This window comes from Syngnathus leptorhynchus, chromosome 20 (assembly GCF_054491065.1).
Source record: "Syngnathus leptorhynchus isolate UIUO chromosome 20, UIUO_Slep, whole genome shotgun sequence".
Lineage (NCBI taxonomy): Eukaryota > Metazoa > Chordata > Actinopteri > Syngnathiformes > Syngnathidae > Syngnathus > Syngnathus leptorhynchus.
Window position 1 is genome coordinate 4,281,142 of NC_141214.1, and position 13,752 is coordinate 4,294,893.

The 13,752-nt window shown below is 41.5% G+C and overlaps 3 protein-coding genes across 4 annotated transcripts in view; 2 read left to right on the forward strand and 1 right to left on the reverse strand.

Annotated features, from left to right (window-relative positions):
* The window catches only part of sox4a (SRY-box transcription factor 4a), a 191,876-nt gene that overhangs the window by 60,761 nt on the left and 117,363 nt on the right, over positions 1-13,752 (reverse strand). Inside the window, exons 9-12 of one of the 2 annotated variants that reach the window (XR_015069231.1) lie at positions 13,164-13,231; positions 7,230-7,429; positions 6,469-6,541; positions 3,838-5,183 (exon numbers count right to left, since the gene is read on the reverse strand). The gene's annotated coding sequence lies outside the window, so the exon portion shown is untranslated. Of the gene's footprint in view, positions 1-3,837; positions 5,184-6,468; positions 6,542-7,229; positions 7,430-13,163; positions 13,232-13,752 lie in introns of those variants that run through there. The other variant, XR_015069230.1, reaches the window with a different exon arrangement.
* mrpl36 (mitochondrial ribosomal protein L36) lies at positions 14-1,135 on the forward strand. Its single transcript, XM_085939990.1, has 2 exons — positions 14-333; positions 723-1,135. Exon 2 carries the CDS (start codon positions 734-736, stop codon positions 1,076-1,078), a length of 345 nt encoding a protein of 114 aa, XP_085796116.1. The 5' UTR covers positions 14-333; positions 723-733; the 3' UTR covers positions 1,079-1,135.
* Positions 1,757-9,039, forward strand: lpcat1 (lysophosphatidylcholine acyltransferase 1). Its single transcript, XM_085939981.1, has 14 exons — positions 1,757-2,039; positions 5,002-5,141; positions 5,224-5,438; positions 5,513-5,625; positions 5,703-5,763; positions 6,006-6,064; positions 6,837-6,871; positions 6,986-7,040; positions 7,107-7,189; positions 7,256-7,381; positions 7,520-7,667; positions 8,021-8,119; positions 8,204-8,345; positions 8,427-9,039. The coding sequence occupies exons 1-14, from the start codon at positions 1,953-1,955 to the stop codon at positions 8,558-8,560; spliced, it is 1,497 nt and encodes a 498-aa protein (XP_085796107.1). The 5' UTR covers positions 1,757-1,952; the 3' UTR covers positions 8,561-9,039.

Sequence of the window (13,752 nt, forward strand, 5' to 3'; positions counted from 1 at the left end):
AAATTGAAACGCGAATATTGTGGCAGACTTTATGACCAGGCCTCTCACCCAGCAGACTTAGTCCAAAGGTCCGCCACAATACAAATGTTTCATTATCCAATAATTGTTTTTACTTTTATGATGGATTATTACAATATAACGGAACCTTTTGGTAGCTGACGTATTGGTAAGGGAGACTGCGAGACAAAACTCAGGGTAAAGTAAAATCACGAAAACCGGAAATAGCCTTATACTTCCGAGCTAACCTGCAACGTTGTTGTCGATGTTGTTGTGATCAAAACCAAAATTATATGATCTCTGTACCTGATTATATTCTCGAGGAGCAACTTTAAGGTATTTCAATGTGATTTTATTTCATAATTCCCTGCAGGGACTCTATTTAATGCCTGGTTTGCTAATGATCGTCTTATGCAAGGTCGGCCACTTTCCGGCTGGCTATTTTATTAGGTACACATTCTGATCTGCAAGACGCGTCCAGTTACTGATGCACTGAAAATTTATAGATGAGCGTTTTTTTTTTAAATGCAAATTTACCAAAACGTGGACCCCGTGTATTGTATTTATCTATACGGGCATTTGCAAAAAATCTTTTGCATATGGAGCATCAGTTCTGCAGCAAAAATTCTAATTGACGACTGCCCTAATAATGTTTATAATACTATACTGCATTTAAATATGGAGACATGTCATCATTGTTTCCCTATTCCTGATCGTTGTTTTAGGTCTGGAACAAATGGCATCTCACTTCTTGAAGCACCTGACAGCCTCCCTGACTCGCCAGATGAATCGGTTAAGCTGGCACTATTTACCGACGGTTGCTTCCTCCCGATGTTTGTCCAGCCTCAGCACAGTTCCTCACGTTCCATCATCAGCCAGACTCATCTGCATCCCGCCTACTACGTGCAGACCGTCCTTATTGGGACAATGTCAGCATCTTCCCTGCATCCAGCTCTCGAATGGGATGAAAACTAAGTCTGCCTTAAAGAGACGCTGCAAAGATTGTTTCTTTGTGCGACGACGGGGCCGCTTGTTTGTTTATTGCAAGACACATCCGAGACACAAGCAGAGACAAGGTTGATGTTTTTTAGTTTTGAAGATTGAGTCTGCTTGCAAAATAAAATGATTTGGTGACCTACTCTTTTGGATAGTTATTTCGTTTTGTTGCAGTTGTATGCACATTTAACAGGTTTTTGGATTTCATCAGATGGAAGTTGTGAAAAAAAAAGCAGCTACAGGAGTATTATGCATTTCTCTTCCACAAGAGGGAGACAAAGTCTTTGATTTATACAAGTGTGCTCTTCTTTTACTAGTCTACTGTTAATGATTTCTTTTCATAGTCCATTTATTAAGCTGATTTTTTTTCTTACCCATTTTAAAAACCTTACAAAATGATGCCAACATAGAAATCACACATGCATATCAAGTAGATGATGTAAAATGTATTTGGCAACAAACAGTCAACCTGCTTGGATGATTTTCCAAGATTATTATACACAAATGGGGAAACACATTTCAACAATCCAGGAGTGATGGAAATAATAATTTGAGCCCTTGCTGAATTTGTAAGTTAGCATAGGTTTTACAAAGCAATTGACAGACTACCATGATTCTACATCATAAGAATATCATAGTCCTTGCTTTGAAATACTTTGCCAATATAATCCCAAACGTGTCAGAAAGCAACGTAAAAGGAAAAAAAAGGGATCAAAGTTGACGTTGTCAACGTTGCCTTTTATTTACAACCGGAAATCAACGTGTTCAATTTCGCACGCTTGCTGAAAGCGGACCTATGTTTACTCCCTTTGCATCGCACAATTCTCCGCGCACTTGCAGCCCTTTCCAAGTCCGACGACGGGACACAAGACGTTGATAACGCCTCGCGCAAAAACTCCAAAAGAGCGACTTTAGACTAAGATATACACAGTTTGATCGCTATTTGATTACTTGCAGCAATGATCTCGTCTGGCAATCGCCCTTCCAGATGGGGCAGGAACCCTTTCGTTCATACGATAACGCTCAGCAATGCAGACAAAATAAAGGTAAGGCTCTATTTGTATTTCTTTGATCGCCTTTATGACAACTTTAGTTATATTTTGTATCTATATGCAACCTTTGACCATTTCACTTGGTATAAAGTGTTTTGCAATACAAAATAACTTTTTACGCGCATTTGATAACTTGTGGACACTTTGGTGACTCTCTTTTATTTTTAAATTGAGTTGTACACATTATAGGTAACTGGAAATGTAAAAAAAAAAAAAAAAAAGATTTTGGTGTGTAGACCACAGAAACCACATCAAGAAAATATCTAGGCCACGTAAGAGATTCTGTGCATCTGTTTGCAAGTTCATGCAAATTTCTCAACATTGTCATGCACTAACTTGCAAGTGAATGCAGCAACTTGCCCTTATTGTGAAAGCGCCACACAAAATGGTGTAATTTAATATGATGAAATATATGACTACAAAAGTCCAGGCTTAATGGTTGCTCTCATGTTTATGGACCTAACAAGACATGACTAGTGGTGGCAAAGCAAACATGAACCTGAAGCGGGATTGCACTGAAGAGCAGCTGTGCTTTCATCTTAAATCTATCACAGCTTTGGCCGAGCGGACACTTTCAATTGTCTCGTCATCAATCAACCTATGGATCGATTGGACACGTTCTTGGTGATGGATGAACTTCTGCTTCTCTTCTAATCTCACAGACCAATAAAAAAGATCTCAAGTCAATCCATCAATACTTTTTTTTCCCCCTCATTGACTGTCTTAATTTTCTTATTTTTAAACACTCTTAGACACTCAATACTATATCAAGTCAAGCAACATTTTTTTTTTCTCACAGACTTGAAGTCCCTGCCTGTTTTCATTCTTTCCAAAACATTCAGGCTCAGTACAAACAACCTCCCTGTCAAGCGCTGTAATTTACCCCCATTAAATTTACACAAAGACAATTGACTTTTGCGGCAATAAAGTTTTTTGTGCATGCAGTTCCTTTCCTTTCATTTTATCGTCCTGAATTCCGCATTTCCCTATAATGGGCGCTTATCACTGATATTTATCCACTAGCCTTTGAAGGCGCCTGTTAACAATTTTGTTTGTACCAGATGACAGCAGGATAGCCGTAAATATAGGCCAAAGACAGTCTCTGCTTCACACTTCCTATTGCCGCTGACTAATGTGGCGCCGAGGTGTATTTTTCCACCTCAAGACAAGAGAGTGTTTTACATAAACAAACATGACTTTATACTTGGCCTTGGGGCTTTAAAGCTACAGTGGAACCTCGAAAGCCAAATTATGTTCTAGCTGTTAGCATGTTGTGTTTTTTTCTGGGTGCTTATTTGTGCCCTGTGATCAATTGGTGACCAGTCTAAAAAAAAAAAAAAAAAATGAGACAGTAGACAGACTGTAGAAGTCATTCCAGCTGAGTCACACTTTTTTTTTTAGGAGTGGAAATCCCGTCATGGCTGCCAGCTACAGCTCCCAAAACAAAACACATGAGATTTGGTGGAGCTATGATGTCCGCAAGTCTTTTATCAACCATCAGCAAAAGCATTCTTAGGTGTCTTGAGATAAATACCAAATTTAGGTGGACTGTGACCTCGATTGCTTAACACGTCTCAACCTGTCCTCACAAAAATTTGAGAAGTTCCCCACAGGGTCCATCCAACATGGTCCCTTATTTTGACATGCTAGGCATTCATTTTACATCTATTAATTTTTCATAATCATCATAATCAAGACTTGAAATTCCATAGATTGCATAGCTCAAATGGACAAAAATACCAGCAACATTGTCATTACCCCCCCCCCCCCCCTCCCTCGGGAAAATGTCAAGAGGATCCTCCCGGATGGATTTGTGAAGCTCTGATGTGTCAAGTCCAAGTGAAGTGGAGGCAGGGAAGCAGGAAGAAGAGTTATGGAGCATCATAAATCTGCCTCATAACTGTTTATTTATTAATATGGCCCCGCAGCGTGCACCTGGGCTCCTCCAGAGAGGGATGGAGGAGGACGGGATTGCCACCATTCCCCAGAGAGGTGACAAAATGCACATCAATGCAAAATAGAGACAAAACAGTTGAAGCCAGTGAGGTATAATAAATGAAGGCAGCAGCTGGGGAGCAAAATCATACTACTGATGGACCCATTGCAGGGAAAGTCCTGCGAGATTACCACCACAAAGGCCCTGAAGATCGAGAAGAGATCAGAGCTAGGTCAGGAGAAGGCAGAAAAAGGGTTGGAACGTCACAAGTGACTATTTACATAGCATTCCATCGTCGTGATCTTGCTTGATGCATAAAACGCCACGAGTGGGAACACAGCGAGAGGAAAGGCATCAGCTGACTTGTCATCCTCATTTCCATCCTGACTGACCTTCACGTTACTTGCACCATATGACCAGTGGGTGGCTTCCCCCTTGCGTAATCTTTGCTTTTTTTTTCTCCACCACATTCATCTCAATTATTTATACTGTATATCTGAATTATTTGTGGATCTAAAATTAGGTAGATGCTATTTATGTATTTTTATGTATTTTTATTTTATTTGTATTAAGCGCTATTTTTAATCGTTTATATATTTTCAAATTGATTTTAAGTGCATGTAATCCAAATGGTACATCTAATTGCTATTAAAGAGGCGGTTTTATAGTAGCGTGCTACTACTAATAAACCATAATAATGTGCCATTGAAAATGAATTTGTACATCTAACCAAATCAAATCCTTATTTCCCTTGTGGAATGTTGCTATTTTTCCAGCGTTAATTAGCGTCCCCCCACCCCATTAACCCATTAAAACACTGGCCTGAGAACAAAGCGTGACTCTCTGTGTGGATTCAATTGAGTTAGCTGCTGTTTCTCTTTTAAATCGACTAATGGGATGTGTGTATTCTCCTCGGAATACTCAAGAATGTCAAAGTGTGTCTTGATGCTACAAAGAGTCTCATGTGACCGGCCGAGCTTAATGCGATGTCTTTTTTTTTTTTTTTTCCCCGTTCTGTAGATTGGACTCATGTCTGTGACGGTGTTTCCAGTTCGACTACTCATGGTATCCTTCTTCATGCTGCTGGCGTGGCCGTTTGCTTTCGCAGCCTCGTTCGGACGCTCTGAATTTATTGCTGACTCGCAGTCATGGTGGAGAAGGTGTGGAGAAGTTCTTCTTTACTGTTGATTATTTTTGTGGGCCTAAAATAGATGAAATGATTTTTTTTTTTTTTCTTGACAGTTTTATCAAACGTTCCCTGAGCGTGATTATGAGGGCCATGTGGTTTTGTGGTGGTTTCCATTGGATTAATGTAAAAGGCCAACGGGCCACGTCCTCCGAGGCCCCCATCATCACGGTGGCACCGCACTCCAGCTACTTTGACGCCATTCCCATCACCCGCACTATGTGCTCCATTGTCACTAAACTGGAAAGTGGCAGTCTTCCCATCTGGGGCAGTGAGTAACAAACTTGACTGACATCTTCCGTGACAATATCTCCCGCTTATTTTTTTTTTTTTTTCCCCACCTAGCCCTGATCAAGTACATCAGACCGGTGTTTGTATTCCGCTCGGACCAAGACTCTCGGAAGCAAAGTGTTGAGGAGATCAAGAGGAGAGCACGCTCTGGAGGGGAGTGGCCTCAGGTAAGGCATTGAATTGATTTACCTGACAATCGAAATCTTGTTCATTTTATTTCTTTTTTTTTTTTTTTTAAATCTAGATCATGATATTTCCAGAGGGTACATGCACCAACAGGACAAGCCTCATCTTATTCAAAGCGGGTATGTTGAGCTTATCTGGACAATATATTGTCAATATTTTTGACTGCTTCCAGATCGGAATTCATTTGTAATCCCCTCGCTTCCTGTGTCCGATTGTGTTTAGCCCGCCGGCTACCGCTCGGCCTAATCCCCATTTATTCCAGTCTGTAATTCCATTGCTCGCTTCTATTGTCCATATTGTTTGCGGTTTGTTCTGTCTGCGAGCTAGCAAAGCTGACACATTCCCTGTTGTGCTCCGCCAGGTGCTTTCATCCCAGGACTCCCAGTGCAACCGATGGTTTTGCGATACCAAAACAAACTGGTAAACATGAACAGTAACTTCCAGTCACTGAGACCCACTATGTCAAGGTTTCCCTTCACGTTATATATGTACAGGTTCCTCTTTTGTTGAATGACTTCATGCTCTGCTCGGATGATATTTCATCCTGCCCTTTCTTCGTTTGGCTATCTCGCTGACGTATACACGCACACGTATCATGTCTCTAAATACACCTCATGAAACATACATAGTAGTTTCTCTAGAAGTTTCGAGTTTTCTGATCCTCAATCACTATCGTTAGCCACAAAACACATTATTTTAGAGAAAGCTGGAACGGATTAATGGTATTTCCATTCATTTCAGTGAGGAGGGATGTTTTGAGTTATGAACATAGTGCTAGGTTTATGTAAGTGATTGTTGTGACATGTTCCATTTTGTGTGGTTACCTCGTCATTGAGAAAGTGAATTGGATCCAAGCTCCTCGAGCTTTGCTGCAGGCACATTGTTTTCCTGATATCCCTGCGTCAACAATACAGCGCACATTAATACGTTTCATCCTAACTAGTTTCAGTGTACTGTTGACTTTCTCATAAGTGAGCTCAACAATTTAAGAGCAAGCATTTTGAGCAGCCTGAATCCAAGGTGGGCCTCTTTGTAACCGGAGATAAATGTGAACCATCTGCCCCTTCACCCTCCTACCTTCACAACATTAAAACCACAGACAAAAGCTGCCCAGTTTTCTGCTCCGGCCTTCATAGAAAAAAAAAAGTGTGGTTCATGTTTGTCATTTCCTTTCTCCACTTCCCTTCCGCAGGATACAATTTCATGGACGTGGAGAGGGCCTGGAGCGTGAGTGCAACACCCCCAATACAAAACAACAAACCGCAGTACACATAGCTTCCACGTTTAAAAGAATGCGACATTGTGTCTGACGTGTCATTGTTGTGTTTTTCATACTCCCAGGCTTAAGATTTTATGGCTAACTCTGTGTCAGCCTCACAATGCCATGGAGATGGAGGTAAAACAGTTTTGGATTGGACTATCTGACGGCACGTTTACTGAGCTGACCATTGTTTTTTTTCAGTACTTGCCGGTTTACACTCCGTCTGACGAGGAGAAAGAAAATCCAACTCTGTTCGCCAACAACGTTCGAAAACTCATGGCCAAGTGAGTGTGTGTTGGCATGTGTGTGTGCGGCTTTGATTACCTTCCAGCGGCATTCCCCCCTGACAGAGCGCTGGAGGTGCCGCTCACGGATCTTTCCTTTGAGGACCGGGAGATTAGTTTTTCGCGAGGGCCCTTGCGCATCCACAATCCCAGCAGCCTGCTTGAGTTCAATCTTCTGGTACGTCGCTTGAGGTGAGTGAGTTGAGGGTCACAAAGAAGTCAAGATGATGCTGACATCTTCTGGTGATACAAAAGAAATACACCAAATCATGAGTTGCACTTTCATTTTCAATTTGTAACCAATGATTTTTTTTTTCTTTGTCATGACAGGCTGAAGATTACAGACAACCTCCTGAATGAGCATGCCAGCAGAGTCAGGAAGCTGCAAAGACATAAACTGAATTTACAAGACTTGGCTTGCTTCCTTCACCTGACAGTTACAGAGACGCTGCAAGAAGTTAGCAACCTCTTCATCAAGGTAGATAATAAGTTTTTAAGTGCATGGATACTTCAGAAAATGTATGAAAGACCATATGTGACAAGTCAGCTACAAATTCTGGTATGATCTAATAAGAGCTATCAAATTTTACTACACAAGTAGCTCCCTCTAGCGGAGATTCTGTAGATTGCAGTTTGGATTTTTTTTTGGCATAAAATGCATAAAAGACTCAGTTTGGTATGATCGATTAAGAGCTGTATGAATTTTTTTTTACTACACAAGTGGCTCCCTCTAGCGGAGGTTTTGGAGGTTGCAGTTTTATTTAGCATTTTTAGAAAGTTATCTTAAAATATTTGTGTGCTCACTACTCTTATGTAAAATATTTTGCCCAGGATGAAGATGGTCACATTGACATCAGACACTTTATTATTGCTATGTCCACTATTTACCGACCATCAAGGTCAATGGAGACCCTCAAGCTGGCCTTCAAGGTAAAAAAAACCAAAACAAACCACTCTTAGCATAATCCATTTTGATGTATTGCATAAAAGAGCTTTAAGTCCTTTTATGCACAGATGTACGCCAACGAGGACAGCGGCGAGGTCCATGAAGACGAGCTGGCCTCCACCTTGGAAATAATGTTGGGAGTGAAAGAAGTTGATTTGTCAATGCTTTTTATGGAGCTCGATGGACCAGATACCGGGAAAATCACGTATGGTAAGAACAGTTGTATCGATTGTTAACATACGAGGACAACTTCCGAGACCTGGGCTTAACCTATTTTTTTTTTTTGTCCAGATGAGCTTCATCATTTCATAGAGCAGCACCCACGCGTTGTCTCCGACTACCTTGACTTTAAAGACCACCCACGCAAGTTCTGCATCCGCCGACCCAACGCCTGCAACGGTCAGAACCACGACAAAGACAACTGAAAAAAGACGATTTAAGATAATTTTTTAAAAATCTTTGTTTCTTTGCTATGGGACGCAGCACCTCTGCCGCCCAAGTGCCTTTTTACAGCAAGGGAGGGATAATAAACTCTGAATGGAAATACAAACAAGTGGCCCGGGAGGCTTTCCGGACGTGTCGAAAGCTCTGCGCATCAATTTCGATCTGTGTTTTATAAGTCTACAAACGATTATTTATTTTCAGACTCCTGTGCACCTTTTCTGCTTAAGAATAATAATAAAAAATAACTCTCAGGATACATATCGCATTTATATTGCAGAGGGGAAATGTGGAAGCCGGTTCTGTCACACTACCTTGTAAAATGAGTTTTTATTACTCAATACTGGCGGTTTCAAGTTTTTTTTTTTTTTTTAGCTTCTGAGAGTTGCACTTAAGTGACAGGTGAAGGCAATACTGTCTGATGTTTCACAGATTTTTTTTTATTAAATAAAATGCTTTCGAATGTGTGTTTACTATTTTTTTTTCACCAACCACTGACATCACCATTTCAGCTTGTTTTGATTTGAATCCACATGGTGGCGCTGTCTCTCTAAATCATCCTCAACACAAGACGCACGAGTGCCCACCTGATGGACAGGAAAAGCATTACCTCATCCCCTTCCTTTCATTCCTCCAGGTAAAAATAGACAGATTAAGCCTTGGCTTTGATGAGAGAAGCCTACAGAGGAGGTGTGGAAGCTGGTGAGCGAGCGAGAGGCGTCGGAACGGGTAGAGAGACTAAATGGATCGTTCTGCTCCAAATCCAATTCCTAATAGCTGCAGGGAGGGTGGATGGGTGCAAGGCGAGGCGGGAGGGAGAGGAAAACAGTCAAAAGTAAGGCAAGCGAGTGGGAAAGGGGGGGTGGGGAAGTGGGGTGCAGATATCACGTCGAACAATTAAGACCTGCCTTGAGGGTCTAAAGAAGACGCTTTGATGAGAACATATAAATTGCTCAGTGAGCAAGCGCCTCTCTGGAGTCTCCTGCCTCGAAGGAGTCTGCAATAAAAGACGTCGCCCCCAGCTCAACGCGTAGCGAGGCTGGATTGTGTTGGCGGAACGTCCTGGCCGAGCGGTAAACAGGAATCTGATTGCGAGCCCGCTGATGAGCCGGAATTCAAGGTCAAAGGTCACATGAACCTGTCCAGTCAAGTGCTTGGAAATTGTTACATAAAATATCCGATGAGGTCCGAAAGAAAATGCAAAAGGGAGGATAATTGTTCCTGTTTATACAGTGGCTGAGAGGGAGTGTGTTGTCATTACAGTTATGTGGGTGATGTGGTTACCATGGCAACAAGGCGGACTCTTTGTGGTCAGTGTGTCAGTTGTGCAATCCCAAATTTGGTTTGCGGGTGCAACCACAGTTTTTTTTTTTTTTAACAGTGGCGGCTCAAATTTTTTTGTCTTATGGAAGCTTTTTTTGGTGAAAATTCAAGTTACCTGTCAAACTTGTGCGTCAAGCTCGTATTAGTTTTTAACTTGCAAATCTTCATTCCATACAGAAGCCCTCGAGTACTAAGTAGTGCTGAGCCAATGGCTAAGCCACATTCCAATTACAAGTTTTGCAGGAGTTTTTGAAAACCTGGAAGGGGTTTTAGGACAACTTCTCCAAACAGTATGCTATTTGTGCCCATAGCCAAAGTCAAAAGTCAACTTCATGTTGTTTTGGTAGTATCTCCATCACCTAGTTCTGAGTAGAATCTCTGGATCGCCCGTGGAGCTTTTGCACTCTTCATTGGCCTTTTGGCCTCACACCACAGACAACATTCCGAATTTATCCCGCCAGGGTTTTTTTGTAAGCTGCTAGTGCCCAAAAAACAGAGCGATGTAGGTGTCATGAGAAGTGATGCTTCTTATCCTGAGTCACTTTACATATTTTCACAACACAAATTCCTCCCCCATCTTTATGCCCTGAATATGTTTATTTCTTTGACACCAACTCTCACATGACACAAAACAGCAATGAAAATGAACAAACATCCACATGATTTATTTTTCCACAAACGACTCAGCTCTTCGTCAAAGACCTCACGGCATTAAAGTGTCATTGTCGGTTCCGCAAAGTCCATTAGTTCTCGGAAATAAGAGAGCGAGACGGGGCGAACGGGCTCAGATTGTGGTCGAGAAGTTCAAGGCGAGTAGCAAGCAAATAAATCACAAGTTAACTCGGATGGAGGGATTACCGGCGTGCAAACACGATGGAGAGCTTGTCGAGTGGGATCGTTTAGGTGGCTGGTTGCGGAAACGTGAGGGCGGTTATAAAAAATGGTCAATATAGAAATGAAGTACCGTAACCTTGGGTGAAAAAAAAACGGGATGTCAGTTCTGTGGAAAATCATCCTCTGTTTAATGTCATGACTCTTTTTGTAAATCATTTACGGACACAAGGATTGATCAAGCAGGTTTTGTCCCGTTTCGATGAAGAATCCGCTTTTTCGCTCAACGTCACGTTTCGCTTGTTGTTGAATCTCATAACAGGTTGGGTGACGCTGATTAAAAAGCGGATGGCGCTCCAATTGATCACATCCCATTTGCCGCCTCCCGTTGCCAAATGGACAGGGCCTGTCAACGGGATTGAAGCCCGCGTGAATACGTGCTCGTCCGTGCTGCCTTCACTGCAGCCATAATTACCTCTGTCTGAGGGTAACCAACAGTGGCGGATCTCATTATGCCATGATATGGGTCGCGTCTGCATCTACAGGCACGGCGGATACACACGCTCATTTACATATGAATGTTTTTTTTTTTCCAGAAAGCGCGCGCCCGTCTATCCCAGACGCCCACGCGTGCGCACAAACACGCCATTTACATATAAAAGCGTTAATGCGTGACACACAAGTTACATGGTAGGCACACCCGGCAGACTATTCATACGGGCTACTCATAAATTTAGACACTTCTGTCAGAAGGCCCTCGCCGGCAGACGAGGATATGAACCCAATATAGCATACAGAGATAAGCCGGTGACTCTGGAAGCAGAACTAATATTATTTGCACGGTGTCGAACGTTTATCTGGCGCCGCCTGCAAAGTGATGGTTCTGTGTCACTTTTGTTTAATAATGATGTGCCAATAGTAATATGCCTGCTGGCTGGAAACCCATTACAGTTCAAAAGATTATCCAAATACAATCTAATTTGGAATATTGCATTTTGACAGCCTGTGACTAGAGAAGGTGGGATGGTATTTTCTTTTCTTTTTCAAAATTTCCAATTAACATTTTTAACGCTCGACAAAGATTCGTACGTGCCGAGAGGTGTTTGATCGCGCCAAAGGTTTTGATGGTTTCACACAAAGAACTTTTGGCTTCATGTGAACTTTGGATTTGGGAAGCGCTGTGTTTGGTTTGGCATCAATTTGACAATGTGAGACGGTTTAAAGAAAAAGTTAAACTGTTTAATTGCTACGAGGCTCATCATTATCTAGAACAACAAGTTGCCCTGTGGCGCCAACCTTCTAAAACATGATAATGAGCTAATATGTAAATGAAGTGCACTCATGCAACTGAAAAATGTAAATTCTTTATCGTAATTAATTACCTCGTAGTTTGATAATACTATAAATAGCAAAATTCATTTTATAGAACCGAATCATTCTTTTTTTTTTTTTTTTACTTTCTATCGACATTTGTATGCTAAGTGTTTGTCCAAGCGTAAAGTGAAAATGAATGTACCAAAAGTGTAAAGTGAAAACGAATTGCGTGTGCCGCAGTGTTACAATCTATAAATATCAGCGATGTAGCTCTCCTAATGAGGCTGATGAAACAGTGTGTCGTCAACCCAACCGCATCGCCATTCATCTTCACAGCTTCATCGCACATGAAGTCATCAAAGGCTTATTGGTCGGCCGATGAATGAATGATAAAGAAACTTCATCATGAATGCCGACATACTGACGAACTTTGCAGAAAAAAAAAAAAATTGCACCAGATTAGCCTGATGACATCGGATCACACGCTTGTTGTACATTGCAATGGGAATAAAAAAAAAAAAAAATATATAGAAAATATTTCAAAAATAAAAAAACGTATATAAAAAATAGCTGTCAATAAAAATAAAAATAAATTATATACAGCATTTTTTTTAAATCCAGCCAATCTCAGACTTCTCCTTCCACAAGAGCGTGAGTCTCATGATGATTTGCAGTCGTTGGAGCGTATCTACCTCCATCCTCATAGGAAAGCCTTGCGCTGCTTCCACTTTTCTAGGGCATTACGCACTTACATACACTTGGTAATAAAGCCAGCATACTCAAATCAGGCATGAAAACATGCGCGGCCAGTGTGAAAAGGAGCATGTTGAGAAGCAAAAATTGCTTTGGCGATGACACGTGGTCACGGATAGCATGTGGTTGGTTTAGTTTGCAGTTCCCTACAATTGCATTGGATTATACCGACAGCTGTTGGGAATATTTTCAAAATTATTGTCAAGCTGCAGAGCCATAACAAAGCATAAAGACAAAAAGATGAAGATTTTACTGCATTCAGTTCTTGTCATTTTGCTTGTGCTTAAAAAGCCACTTTTATCATGCAGAAGCAACATATGCATTTAAAAAAAAAAAAAATCTCGCATAAATATAGTCATTGCTTACCTCACACCTGTAGTCTTCTGCCCCAGAACCGAACAAGCGGACCTCCAGAAGTCAGCATCACCATGCACCTGCAATAAAACCACAAATACATCAATATAATATACATATAAGATCAAATTGATATGTGTGCATGTCAGCAGATAACGCTGTCTATCTACCGAACCCGTATTTGCCTCAATAAAAAAAATTCTCCCATCAGGGGACTGGTCGTAAATCTCCAAACGTGTCTGCCGGATGGCTGGCTTATATTGTTGCGTGCATGCAAAAGCACTGACAACCACGGCGTGGCCTTGAGGTGGCTCCATAACCATCCCCAGATGAGCCACGCTCATATACATACGCACATGTGTTTATGATGTTATTTCCCTTTGTTATTTTCATACGGCCGTGAGATTGATTTCTTTCATTTTCCGACTTCACGGAAGATGCCCAGTCCTACATTTTATTTCCAAGTTATCGGGCTACATTTCATGCACGCCATCGGTGGCCTTGTGAGTTGTGAAGATTGATTCATTTCCACGCTTCCGTAATAACACATGCACACAACCGGTCAAAAAAGTGACTCGAGGTAAATCTGGATGATCATTTC

What these genes read in the sequence shown, in the direction of transcription:
- lpcat1 (XM_085939981.1), top strand. Translation starts at nt 1,953, where the DNA reads ATGATCTCGTCTGGCAATCGCCCTTCCAGATGGGGCAGGAACCCTTTC. An exon ending in GCAATGCAGACAAAATAAAG is followed by an intron (nt 2,040 to 5,001) that starts GTAAGGCTCTAT and finishes CCCGTTCTGTAG; the next exon opens with ATTGGACTCATGTCTGTGAC. An exon ending in CCCTCAAGCTGGCCTTCAAG is followed by an intron (nt 8,120 to 8,203) that starts GTAAAAAAAACC and finishes TTTTATGCACAG; the next exon opens with ATGTACGCCAACGAGGACAG.
- mrpl36 (XM_085939990.1), top strand. Translation starts at nt 734, where the DNA reads ATGGCATCTCACTTCTTGAAGCACCTGACAGCCTCCCTGACTCGCCAG.